The sequence below is a fragment of the Macaca fascicularis genome, chromosome 15, assembly GCF_037993035.2.
Source record: "Macaca fascicularis isolate 582-1 chromosome 15, T2T-MFA8v1.1".
NCBI lineage: Eukaryota > Metazoa > Chordata > Mammalia > Primates > Cercopithecidae > Macaca > Macaca fascicularis.
The window spans coordinates 77,730,305-77,744,118 of NC_088389.1; the positions used below are offsets into that span (position 1 = coordinate 77,730,305).

Here is a 13,814-nt window from a genome sequence, read left to right on the forward strand (position 1 = left end):
GCAACACATTGGTATGTGATGTGGAACTCTGAATCCCTTGTCATCTCACCTGTCCTGCTCACCTGACTTCATGCCCTGACCTCTCCTTGGTTTATAAATTCTCTGCTCATATCCACCCTCCACTTCCGTTGATGGGGTCTTCCAGAGAAGCCACTATACTGACTACCCCTAAAGGTTTCACCTTAAATCATTGGCGTTTTCAGAATAGCTCATCTCTCCAGATATATATTTCTCTCCAGAAAGTTGCATAAATGAGTAGAATCTAAATATGGTTATTGAAAAGATTGAGTTAATATTTTCAAATATCTTAGAACAGAGACTGGTCTTAGTCAATATGCAACAAATTCCAATGTTATCATTTTTAGTATCATCGTCATCATTATTATCCAGATAAAGAGCAGAATCTTTGGGATTATCCAGTTCTCTTTATTTTTTACCCTGGGTTTCTCAAAGCACTCTTTTCATTGCCTAGGTGGATTTATTAACTTGGTAGCGTGCTCAGGCAAGGCTAACATCTATTATCCTGCCAGAGGATGCTGCTTGTTCTAGTAATTGGGGACTGGTTGACAATCTCTTGTGAGCTGGTTGGCGTGACGCCTCCCTTTCCTCCTCAGAACTGATCCTATGTATATTAAATGAAACAAAAGAGCAAGTGTCTGGTCTTGCAAAGCTAAGAGCAATTCATTGACCCAGGACTTGGTCTTCTCTGAGCCTCTAGCAGAAACAGTCGTTTCCCTGCCTTTGTGTACCTCAACATTGGGCTCATTCTTCCCCTCTGCCAGAATCCCTAGTCATCGATGTTGCTGCATTTTATTTTGCTAACTTATACTTGGCCATTTTATGAGCAGAAAGCCACTTCCCTTCTTTCACTTTCATGATATTCAGACTTACGTTTTCTGTTTTCTTTCTTGCCCCAAAACAACTATCAAGTTTTGCTTTCTAAGAAAGTTGAAATGAAAAAGAAAAAAATCTGAAGTCATGTAAATTACAGATAAAAATAGCATGGCTCCTTTGTCTTTCTTTTACTTCCTTTAATTTGTGTTATTTTGTCATGAACTAGAATGTAATGCAGAAGCAGCAAGACAAACCTTGCCCAGTAAACCACTATGTAAAAATAAGATACAAAATTTTAAAATAAAAAACTACAAATAAGTAAAGTAAGGAAGACTCTTTCTCCCCGACAGCAAAGTCCGGGTCTAACTTCCCTGCACTGTCAGAGTGAGTCAGAGATAGAGGAGCAAAGAACCCTTAGATAGAATTGCAATGACTGGATGAGCAGCTGAAGACCACTAGTTTCTGTAATATAAGCTTCTAATGAAAGACAACACCACCATTGATCCCCTGTGCCCACCTGAGAAACACTGAGGATAAGAAATGTTCAATAGCTTACGTAAAAGAATTGAACAATAAAAACCATATCAGGATTCCAAGCTGGGATACTGACATAGCCAGAAGAGCACTATTGACCCCAGTCAGCAAATGGTGGAAAATTATTTGACTAATGAAGGTAAAATGATTATAATTGGGTAATCCTTTCACCTTCCTTAGACAAAAGAAACCTTTGCTATCAGTATCTGAGGGCTGTCAAAACTTTTGACACCTGGACACATGGGTCAGGAGAAAAGGAGATCGTCCCTGAGAGCTAGGGTCCTTCAGACAAACACTCTAGGGACACTGGCAAGGGTCTTGGAAGGTTAATTGTTTGGCTCACAAAGCAACCACTCCTCTCTCACCAAAAGAGTTCTGGAGTTATCAGGATGTTGTGAGACTGCTCCCTGGGAGTGAGTCTGGAAGAGTTTGGGTTGAGAGTACTTGTTACTCTAGAGGAAAAGGTATTACTAGATGTGATAAATACCTTGTGAGTGAGGAGATGCTGGGAAAGTAAAATATCTGAGAATTAGAATCTCCACATCCATATGCACCTGTAAAGAATCAGGATTCCAGCTGTGATATTGACACAGACAGGGGAGCACTATTGTCCTCAGTAAGCAAATGATGGAAAGAAAAGGCAATGTATATTAATCCTCACCTGTGGTCCCAGTGAAGCGTAACCACATGGACCTGCATGAATGTTTTCTAGAAGGAAGAAAAACATTAGAGAAGCTCATTCGCTAATCATCATCATCCTCTGTTGTGAATAAAACAGCAAACAAACCCGCGTTTTTGGCTCACATCTGTAATTCCAACTACTTGGGAGGCTGAGGCAGGAGGCCTCAGTTTCAGGCCAGAAGTTTGCAATCAGCCTGAACAACATAGTGGGACCTCATCTGTAACAACAACAACAACAAAAAATCAGCCAGACATGATGGTGCACACCTGTAGTCCTAGCTACTCAGGAGGCTGAGGCACGGAGATTGCTTGAGCCTAGGAGTTAAAGGCTGCAGTGACCTCTGATCATGCCACTACACTCCAACCTGGGTGACAGATTAAGACCTCATCTCTAATATCTCTAAAAAACAAACAAACAAACAAACAAACAACAGCAAAATCCTGTTCTTGGTTCTAAAGAGCTTATTTGCTGCAGATAATCTTGTATATCCTAAAGCAAATATAGAAACCCATAGGGCCTGACTTCCTATGTAAAGTAAGGAGGGTAAAAATGGAAGTTAAGGGTTAAAATTTTGTTTCTAGAACACAGAAAAGGATTTTTTTCATATATATATATGAACATATATTATATATACAAATATACATTATATACACATATATACAAATATATATTATATACACATATATTATATATACATGTATTCCATATATAATGTGTATATATAAATATATAATATATAAAGTTAGTGTAGTGTGAGTGTATCTGATTATTTACATACATATAGTATATACACTTATGACTTTAGTACCAAAACATTTTTCATTTGATTAAGCATTCATTTGTACTGACACAGCTGAAGTTTACTCGAGTTTAGCTGAAGTCTAATGCAAAATTGATAGATTGTTGTCATCCTCTTAAAGTCATAGGGAGAATACACAAATGAAAACAAAAAAAGAAAGTGAAAGTACAGAGAAATGTTCAGAAAATGAAAACCATTTGTTTCCTATTAAAAGCCATGCATACAAGGAATGTCTTCAGAAAACCTAGGGTCCAATGTTAAGCCATATCCAGCTCAGCAAAGCCAGCAGCACCCTCATTTCCCAATGGCCCTCCTCTTCCCTCTGCTGGCAGCCCTAGTGATGACCAGCTATAGTCCTGTTGGATCTCTGGGCTGTGATCTGCCTCAGAACCATGGCCTACTTAGCAGGAACACCTTGGTGCTTCTGCACCAAATGAGGAGAATCTCCCCTTTCTTGTGTCTCAAGGACAGAAGAGACTTCAGGTTCCCCCAGGAGATGGTAGAAGGGAGCCAGCTGCAGAAGGCCCAGGTCATGTCTGTCCTCCATGAGATGCTACAGCAGATCTTCAGCCTCTTCCACACAGAGCACTCCTCTGCTGCCTGGAACACGACCCTCCTAGACCATCTCCACACTGGACTTCATCGGCAACTAGAACACCTGGAGACCTGCTTGGTGCAGGTAATGCGAGAAGGAGAATCTGCTGGGGCGATTAGGAGCCCTGCACTGACCTTGAGGAGGTACTTCCAGGGAATCCGTGTCTACCTGAAAGAGAAGAAATACAGCGACTGTGCCTGGGAAGTTGTCAGAATGGAAATCATGAAATCCTTGTTCTTATCAACAAACATGCAAGAAAGACTGAAAAGTAAAGATGGAGACCTGGGGTCATCTTGAAATGATTCTCATTGATTCATTTGCCATATAGCACTTGCACATGTGACTCTGGTCATTTCAAAAGACTCTTATTTCTGCTTTAATCACAGAATTGATTGAATTAATTCTGCAAGTACTTTGTCAATATATTAAGCTAGTATATGTTAAAAAGACAGGTTCTGGGGCATCAGTCCCTAAGATGTTATTTATTTTTACTTATTTATTTATTCTTACATTTTATCATATTTATAATATTTACATTCTTATATAACAAATGTTTGCCTTTACATTGTATTAAGATTACAAAACATATTCAGCTTTCCATTTGGTTAAATATTGTATTTTGTTATTTATTAAATTATTTTCAAACAAAACTTCTTGAAGTTATTTATTCTAAAACCAAAATTCAAGCACTAGTTTTCTGAACCAAATCAAGGAATGGATGGTAATATATACTTACCTATTCATTCATTCCATTTACATAATATGTATAACGTGAGTATCAAAGTGGCATATTTTGGAATTGATGTCAAGCAAAGCAGGTGTACTCACTGCATGACTCTATCAAAAGATCTCATGCAACCAATAAATATATACACTTACTATGTACCCACAAAAATTTAAAAAGTTATTTTAAAAAAGAAATACAGATGAATAAAGACAGTTTCTTTCTGTGTTGAATAGTTTTCATTCTTACAGGAAAAGAAACAGTAAAGCTGTACCAATTTCACCATATGAAACACTACAAAGATAAGGAAAAGAAAATGATGTTCTCATACTAGAAGCTTTAGGTGCAAATGATGATGAGAAAGAACAATACTAGATGTCCTTTCTAAGGTGCCTGGGAGACATGAAATTGCGGAAATCTTATTGACAGTTAGGAATATGGGTCTAGAGTGAACAACGAATGCCATGGGCAAAGGAATACCTTTTAAGATTCTTTTAAGATTCTTAATTTAAGATTCTTTATTTAAGATTCTTTATTGCATGTCTGGTAACAAGGACATAGGAATGAATGTAATCACTTATAAACAGAGGGGACAATGAGATGAGGACATAACCTTGTCCTGCAGACCCTCAGCATTCAAAGGTAGTGCAGAGAAGCAGAGAAGGAGAATATGTAAAGGAGGCTGAGGTAAAGTAGCCAGTGCAGTTAGAAAGAGAAATTGGAAAGAATTAGGGAGAGTCTAACGAGGGGAAGACAGTGGTGCTTTCAGGGAAGGTGAGGGCTGAACTGTCCTAGCGAACCTGGAAACAGACTCCATTGATGACCTTAGGAGGATCTGGGTTAGTAGAATGAATGGGATAGAAACACAATTGGAGTAAGTTGAAGAGGAAATACAAAAAGAGAAATTAAGAACACTGTTTAGAAAATTATTTGGGGAAGTTTGTTTGTCAAGTGGAAAAAGGAAGTAAGGTGGCATCTAGAGAAGAATGTGGATTAAAGTCTCCTGTTTTTTTTTTTTTTTTTCATGTTTTTTGAAATATGTTTTTAAAGAACTGTTTTCAGAGGGCAGGCGCGGTGGCTCACGCCTGTAATCCCAGCGCTTTGGGAGGCCGCAGGTGGCGGATCGCGAGGTCGGGAGATCGGGGCGGTTCGCAAGGTAGGGAGATTCCGACGATCCTGGCCAACATGGTGAAACCTCGTCTCTACTTAAAAAAATAAATGCAAAAATTAGCTGGGTGTGGTGGCGTGGTGGCGTGGTGGTCCCAGCGACTCGGGAGGCTGAGGCAGGAGAATCGCTTGAACCCAGGAGGCGGAGGTTGCAGTGAGCCAAGATGGCGCTACCGCATGCCAGCTGGCTACAGAGCGAGACTCCGTCTCAAAAAATAAAAGTAATTATTTTCGGAGAATGAATACAAAACATGTGAACATTTGAATATTTGATTTAATTGCTTATTTGTTTGAATAAATAGTAATCTATCCGTGTTCTAATTAATATTACTTTGTAATAAGCTTCAAAATTACATATTTGCTTGTTAATATTCTTTTTTTCTATCAAATTTTACAATCAGATTTCATTTTATTCTGTTTTTTATTTACTCTGTATTTTATGTTGGTCATATACATTATTTGTTTATGATCTTATGATTTCTAATCACTGAGATGTACATTTCTCTATATTTTATGTTGGTCATATACATTATTTGTTTATGATATTACGATTTCTAATCATTGAGATGTACATTTTCTAAAAATTGTAACCATATTCTTGTGATGGACACTTGTTTTTAACTTCACCTGTATTCAAAGATCTGGACAATTCCTTTTTTATTTAAATCATGGAATGTCTAGCATGGAAAACTAAGCCTCTCTCTAATTGTATTCTACTTTTGACATGACATATATTTAGTTCCCTCTCGTGTAAATCTGTTTTTATATTCAATTCGTTTTGATTTCTTTTTTGAAATTTACAATGAACACTTAATAATAATGGTTATGGGGTACAAAGTTATGTTTCCATGTATGTATGCATTGTAATGAGCAAATCAGGGTAAGTAGTACATCCATCACCTTAAATATTTATCGTTTCTTTGGGATGAGGACACTCAAAAACCCGGCCAGGTGCAGTGGCTCAGCCTGTAATCCCAGCAATTTTGGAGGCCGGGGTGGGAAGATTGCTTGAGCTCAGGAGTTCAAGACCAGCCTGGGCAACATAGTGAAACCCCACCTCTACAAAAAATAGAAAAATTAGCCAGGCATGGTGGTGCACACCTGTAGTCCCAGCTACTCAGACGGCTGAGGCGGGAGGATTACTTGAGCCTAGGAGGTGGAGGTTGCAGTGAGCAGAGACTGCACCACTGCACTCCAGCCTGAGCAACAGACACAGAATGTCTTAAAAACAAAACAAAATCTTTTAATTATTTTGAAATATATATTACTGTTAACTCTATTCATCCTACTATTGTATAGTCCATCAGAATTTTTAAAATGTGTGATACAAATGGTAATATAAGTTGCTTTTTGTTAGAGTGTCAGGTAATATTCCTAGAATATTTTATTAAAATTTTCTTGTATTTTTTATTAACAACTGACACTGTAACAGTAAAACAGCAAAAGAACTGTAACATAACTGACTTCACTTTTATTTTAGAGGTCTTTGTCCATTCCTGCACATAGGCTGGGATAATTTCAGAGCATTGAGATAATGTGCAAAAACAGCCATCATGTAGTTTTTGAAACTAACTCTGAGATTAAAGGGGGAGTATGTAATCAACTATGTTTTGTTAAAGATTTACAGGAGCATCATGACTTGATCAAGGACAAAGGTGTCCCCAACTTCCCAGGACCACTGCTGGCACCCAGTTGTCTGCAGTCCTCAGTCACCTGTTGATACCAATCCCCTCTGCTTCCCTATATTTCCCACCATCCAGACTGAACAATTTAAGATGGTATTTTAAAATGCAAGTTTTGCTGGCTTTCCAAACAAACCTGGTTTTTCTCCCACCAATTCTCATCTCTCATGTTTGACTTTTTGAGTGGCGAGCCGCCAGATCTGGGTTTGGTAACAATATATCTTTACCATAAGTGTAATTACCACTGAGAGTAGAATGTTTTTGAGATTATTTGCCTTATAACTATAATTAGTAAACTTTCTTCATTGTTATACTTTTTATTACTGATACTTTAAAACATTTAATTTTTCTGGTTAAGCTAGCTAAGACTAGAAACCTACTCCCACCACTTGACATCAATTTACTTAAATAATTCAATTTACTTAATATTTCAACATATATCGCATTATCAAAAATTTTAATCCACCTCCTTGCAGGAAACAACTTTATTAACTAGAGTACAGTGCTTATGAACAGATTGTTTCGCTTTTAAACTTACAGATACCACTTATTTTCAAAATTACATAGGTCAGCAACTTTTACCTTATTCCCCTTCAGTGGGCTCGTTTCCTACAATTATAATTCATTTCAAATTGTTTTGTTAAATTCTGCATTCATCTTAGAATCTCCCAACCTCTGAACTGATTTTTTAAATTTGGATACAGTAAGGTCCACTCCTCATGCTATAAAGTTTTATAGGCTTTTACAAAGGCATAGTAACATATATCCACCATTATAGGATCATACAGAATAGCTTCACTGCCTTAAAAACATGTACCTTCATCCATTCACCCCACACATGCTTTCTCCAAACTCTTAGCTACACTAAGCTTTTTACCATCATAATTTTGTTGCCTTTTCCAGAATGTCATACACTTGAATCAGGTGTCCTTCTCAGGGTGGCTTCTTTCACTAAGCAGTATGCATTTAAAGTGTTTTTATGTCTTAATGGCTTCTTTTAATCATTTAATGATATTGTATTGCATGGGTATCATACCGTTTTTATTATTTGACCTATTGATGGACATCTTGGTTGCTTTAAAGTTTAGGTCATTATTAATAAAGATAATGTAAACATTTATGAGCAAATTTTTGGACATGTTTTCAAAGCAGTCGGGTAAATACTTCAGAGCCCAGTTGTTGTTTCCAAGACTGTTTAATTTTGTAAGAAACTGCTAGGATGTCTTCCAATGTGACTGGACATCTTGTATATCCACCAGTAATGAATATGTGTTCCTGTTGCTCTGCAATTGACAATAATTAGTATTGTCAGGTTTTTTTTTTTAATTTTAGCTATCCTTATATATGTATAATGACATATTTATTATTTTAATTTACAATATCCTAATGACTTATCTGGGGCTTTGTTTCCCCCCCATAAGAGCTACTCCATTCAGCATTTCAATAGCATTGACCTGAATGACATGGATGTGAACTTACATGGCAACTTTATTCACATTGACTTTCATGGTTTGAGTAGGGGTCTAAGGTGAGCCCTAGAAACATTGCATCTTAACCAGAAATTGCAAGATCTACCTGTAGGGCATGAACTCTGGGTGTGCCCAAAGGAGATTTTATACATCTCTACCAAGGACATGAAGTTCATAGGAGTCCTTCAACCCTAAAGGGCCATACATTCACACTGTATTCTCACACTGTGTATTTTTTTAAAGAACTCCTGGAAAAAGGGCACCAAAGTCACTTACCCAAAATGAGACTGCAAATGTCCTGCAGACATCTTTCTGTCTAAAGGGCACCCACATAGTTTTGACAGGATAGCACCAATGTGCTCTACAGGGCCCTCATCAGTTGTAAGCATGTGGAGCCTGAGTCAGGTTGTGTGTGTCAGGAGAGAAAGAGGGAGATGTCTTGACTAAGTACGATGATGGCATTACCATTCCTTCCAGCTCAGTGGGTCATTCCTCCCCTCTTCACTTGTTCTTCCTCTTTCCTGCTCCCCCAACCTCCATTTTCCTCACTCTGCCTCATTTATCTGCAGCCATTGGGTGGCTGCCCCATAAACATTCCCTTCCTGATTACTATATGATACCTTGTCCTGCAATGATGTCATCAAGCTAGGCACCATATAGTCTCCAAGGGAAGAGGTTTACCTAGGAGAAACTCAATGGGGACAATTCATTATTGAGTTCAAAATCTGTGTCTAAATAAACCCCACAAACCCATAGAAGATCACTTATTTTGTGCCTGGGCCTTGCCACATCAACTCCAGCAGTAACCACCTCAGCAATATCACACAAACACCCCCTCTCCCTAAAGTTCAATCAGTTCTGTGTCCATTGGGGGTAGTTTTTCTAACAAATACTGCTGTTTTCAGGAAAAACATTTTTATCCCTGAATCTTTTCAGATGTGGGCTGTCTTGTGGAGGTTGAGAGGTATATCAAGGTGACCCAATTTTCATGTCCCTAGCTTTGAAACCAGTTCTTTTCTAGTGATATGGGGGCCACTTGAAGATATGTGGAGATTTCTTTCTCAAGGAATGTGAAGAAATAGGAAGATATATGAAGATTTTTCCCGAGTCTGATAGTGTGTTCTCCTACTCCAGATTTTCTAAAACCTTATATCTATTCTGGCTTTTCTTGGGCCTCCTCTCCTTCCTCTCACCCTCCTCACCACCTGTACAGAGCCAGGAGAGGTGGGGTCAGCTCTACTTTTTCATTAAGGCCAATAAAAGAATTATTGGAAGCAGTGCTCGTCTCACATCTTATGTCAAGAATAGAGGGGAGATCTGGGGGCAAGTAGAAGCTATTCCCCACCAAAAGATTCAAAGTCATGGAGATTTATCCCTACCCTTCTGAACTTAGGGCTACAAAGGTCTAATGCCATTTTTTGGACATATGAAGTGTCTTGTCTCCTACTGTTTTTACAGGCTGAATAGCAAATTTTTGGCTCTATGATGCCTGCTTAACCCCAACTACTCCATCCCATGACTGTATAATGTTATATTATTACATGGTCGTTATCGATGGGAGGATTAATAAATCCATGTTGAGACATGGCGTGTATTAGATTTTCTTATTTTTAAAGCCCCTATTTGTATTTTTTGTGTTTTTATGACAACATTATATTAATAAGATTTTTAAACTGAGATATAGTCAGAAATACAAATAAAAAAACCCAAAATGAGGTCCGGTGTGCTATGTCACTGTCAACATCCCTCCCTAACCCTGATAACCTTCAAAAAGTCAAAACTGGCTCTCAACTTGGTCTGAAGCTGACTCATTTGGTTTTCTGAGCCCAAGCTCCTGGCTAACCCTAAACCTTTCCTAAATATGGCTGAAGCAAAGGACACTTTTCTTTTTAGAAAAAAACAAATATATAGGGAAATACAGATAGGCTACTTATAATAGAGACAGCCTACTTTGGAGGATGTGGTAAATGAAAACTGATTAATTTTCTCTGATTTAATGGAAACATTTCTTTGAGATAAATTTTGCAGGCAGTGGGAAATGCAGGAGGACATTCTGGTTGACCTGAAAGAAACATGGTCCCAGAGACAGAGAGTGGGCAGGGTGAAGAACAGCCTGATGGATCTCTGGCTGTGTTCCTGAAGTCATGCCAGAGGCTATTATCCAGGGTTTCACATAGCTGAAACATTTTGGGGGCCCTCACTTGGAACCATGAAAGATGGAGGACAGTGAACTGAACCACTGGATACTTGAAGTGTGTCAGATTAGGGGAGTGGTTAAGATCCTGAAAGTGGAAGGATAGGATGAGGTGGGGGCAGGTAAGGTGGTGGTATCCAAAGATAAATGGAATCTGGGTTGGAAATAGAGTTTGGTATCTGTGTGTGCTCTGGGTGTGGAAGGAAAAAGATAAGTTGTAGGGGTTTAGGATGGTCCTGACAACATGCGATCCAGTGACAAAGGAGGTTCTGACTAAGGAAAGGAATCCAATGGTTATATGGTTAAGAAGAAAAAAGTAAGTGGGTGATAAGGTCCAGTCAGAAGGTGGAGGCAAGAAGTAAAGAGGCCAGAGTGAGCTACAACTCAGTGAATCCCAAAGGTGACATCACAAGATATGTATCTTCCCCTGGCTTCATGAGCAACATGATGTCTGCTTTTGTGGTTGCTGTAACTCAATCCTCAGATAAAGGATCTTGCTATAAATCCTTCAGGAAGCTACTCTGCAAAGGAAGTTTTGCAGGTGCCTATAAGAGATAAGAGGTACAACATATATTCAGAAGCAGGACAGGACAGACAGGCCTGGCAGGAGTCATATTCTTCCATATTTCTGACTTCATGACACTTCTTCCCTCACTCTAAGGTTTGACCTCACATCACTTTGTCTATGGGTTCTCCCTCTCATGTCAACTCCAGGCTTCACTTGAGCCCCAGATTTCCATAGGCAACCTAGGAAGAGAGATGTCTGGAATAACGAAGGAGTATAATCACATTTTCTGAGGAGAAAGTAGGTCTGGTGCCTCTTTATCATCTTTGCAATGAGTTCTCCAAACAGAGAAGAAAGGAGCCTGAGTACATCAAGTGAAGGCAGAATCTTGTAGGAAGCCGAGTAGAGTGCTCCACTGGGAAAAAAATCTTTTAAGATTAGAATCTGAATGCTCATGATTTAGGATTCAAGTCAAAGTTCCAAGGACAATAATAGTAAGGTTTACTATATAGAGAGCTAGGTCACTTTAAAGCACTTTCGCATATATTGTACCAAGTGACCATAACAAAAACCCATGAGGTTTGGAGGTTGGCAATCTCTGAAACAAGGAATCTGAAACTTAAGGAAGTTAACTTGCAATATGTCCAAAAGCAGGACTCAGAAATCTTACCTCCAAATCCAACGGTCCTTTCACTACATCTCCCACCACCACCAAGACCCATGGCTCAACTCAATCATTCTTCAGTTTCCATGGATAGGCAGAACAGATATTAGGAGAAATGTCCCAGGCCTGATAGTCTTCGTAAAAGGCTCCCCTCCAAGATCATTACTTTCTGAGAATGAATGATTCTAAGAACTGATCTATTTTATGATTGTAGATCCATGACCTCATAGAAGAGAGATATTAAGATTAACCTGGGGAGAGCCTGGCATTCAATAGCAGATCAGCACCCTTGAAAGCTCCAGACATGGTTCTCTTCCTGCCTCTGTGTTTATGATGAAAGACAAAAAAAAAAAAAAAAAATTGCCTGGTAAGATAATTTCACTCCCCTCTTTGTAAAATATCAGCAGATAATCATTATTATTAGGTTGGTGCAAAAGTAATTGCAGTTTGTGCCATTATTTTTAATGGCAATTACTTTTGCAGCAACTTATGGTAAATAATGTTATCCTCTACATTGATTTTTAAGATCTGTGTTCTTTCCATGTTAATCATTTTGATCCAGATAAGGATATTTTTTCTAACTCTTCTCTGAGAAACTAAAATATAGAATGGAATTCTGCACTTCTTAGAAAAATATTTCACACACTACTCCTCTGCTGAAGAAAGGCATGGAATCTCAGATTTTCAGGATTGCGTGTGCTCCGTGTAATAGGACTTCCTGAGGACATGTTGAGTACTCTCTGATTGGAGACTTTGAGAGGCTCAGCATTGCTCTCCATGTTGGCCCTGGGACAAAGGAGAGGCTTGTTGTAGAGACACCTGAGCTGGGAAAGAGGCTGATGAACAAGGCCTTGGGGCCTGTTCTCTTAGGGTGTCTTAATAGACCAATCCACAGCCTCTGCATCTGTGGTCTAAAACTTTATTCTGGAGCCATGTACCACACCCAGGTAGATGGTCTGTGAACAATGGATTGAAGTCTTAGTCCTCGCTGTATCCTCATCCTGATCATTCTATTCTATGCTGATGATTTCCCAATACCTCCTGAGACTTCCTATTCAAAAACTCTCTGTATTCTAATAATTAATTTAGAAAAGCAGACAGAGAGAGAGAATATAAGAGTCCATTTATTTTGTAGACTGAACCTAGGGTTCCCTTACCAGACTGATGTTTCAGATTTTTTCAAATGTTGGTAAATATGGACTCCACTGAGTGTATTTACATGACAGCAAGAAGATCCTAACGGCACACAAAACTAAAAGATGGACCCAAAGTCCCAATGCTAAATAAAATGCAGAAGAACCTAAAGTTCTCCATGATCTGAAGTGTGTTGCTGCCTCAGTAACTGGACACAGAGAATACATGGTTTCATATACAGTCCCAGATCGGCACCACAAAGTTATAGTATGATCCCAGAGTGTTCCTAAGAGTGGAGGAGGAGACAAAAAAGTGGAAAGGGAGCAGACAGCCCCTCCATACTCTCCATCCTAGCAGATCCCACCATGCCTCTGGTCTCTGGATCCTGCTGCTTTTCTCTGGGACTTCCTGCTTTCTGACTTCAACCTTACAGCATGTCATAAATATGTATATATCTTAGTGTGATGAATAAGCTATCTGACCACTCATTTATCTACTCTCCAAGGAGCTCTCAGATACTATGTAGCCATATTTATACAGACAACCCATTCCCTGAGTCAGGCATTGCAGCCTGAAATCTTTTTTCCTTGATTTGTTAGCTGTTCTCTGTGTAATATTTAGCTTCTGAAAGGTATGTGTTTCAGATGATTATGCCTAAATTACCAGGTAATAATTTAAGTCACAGTAACGTATTGTTCATGCTAATAATTCCTATTCCCCTGTGAAATCTACCAATAGGCAAATTTGGTGCAAGGAGAGCCAGAGGGTCTCTCATGCCCTCTAATTTGGCAACTGTGGCACTGTCATGGTGAGGACCAAGTGACAGCCATT

General features: G+C 38.9%; 1 protein-coding gene across 1 annotated transcript; it reads left to right on the forward strand.

Annotated features, from left to right (window-relative positions):
• Positions 1 to 2,892: 2,892 nt before the first annotated feature.
• IFNW1 (interferon omega 1) lies at positions 2,893 to 4,090 on the forward strand. The gene has a single exon (XM_005581634.4). The coding sequence runs from the start codon at positions 3,079 to 3,081 to the stop codon at positions 3,739 to 3,741; it is 663 nt and encodes a 220-aa protein (XP_005581691.3). The 5' UTR covers positions 2,893 to 3,078; the 3' UTR covers positions 3,742 to 4,090.
• The last annotated feature ends 9,724 nt before the right edge of the window (positions 4,091 to 13,814 follow it).

Coding starts and splice junctions, on each gene's coding strand:
- IFNW1 (XM_005581634.4), top strand. CDS start 3,079: ATGTCTTCAGAAAACCTAGGGTCCAATGTTAAGCCATATCCAGCTCAG.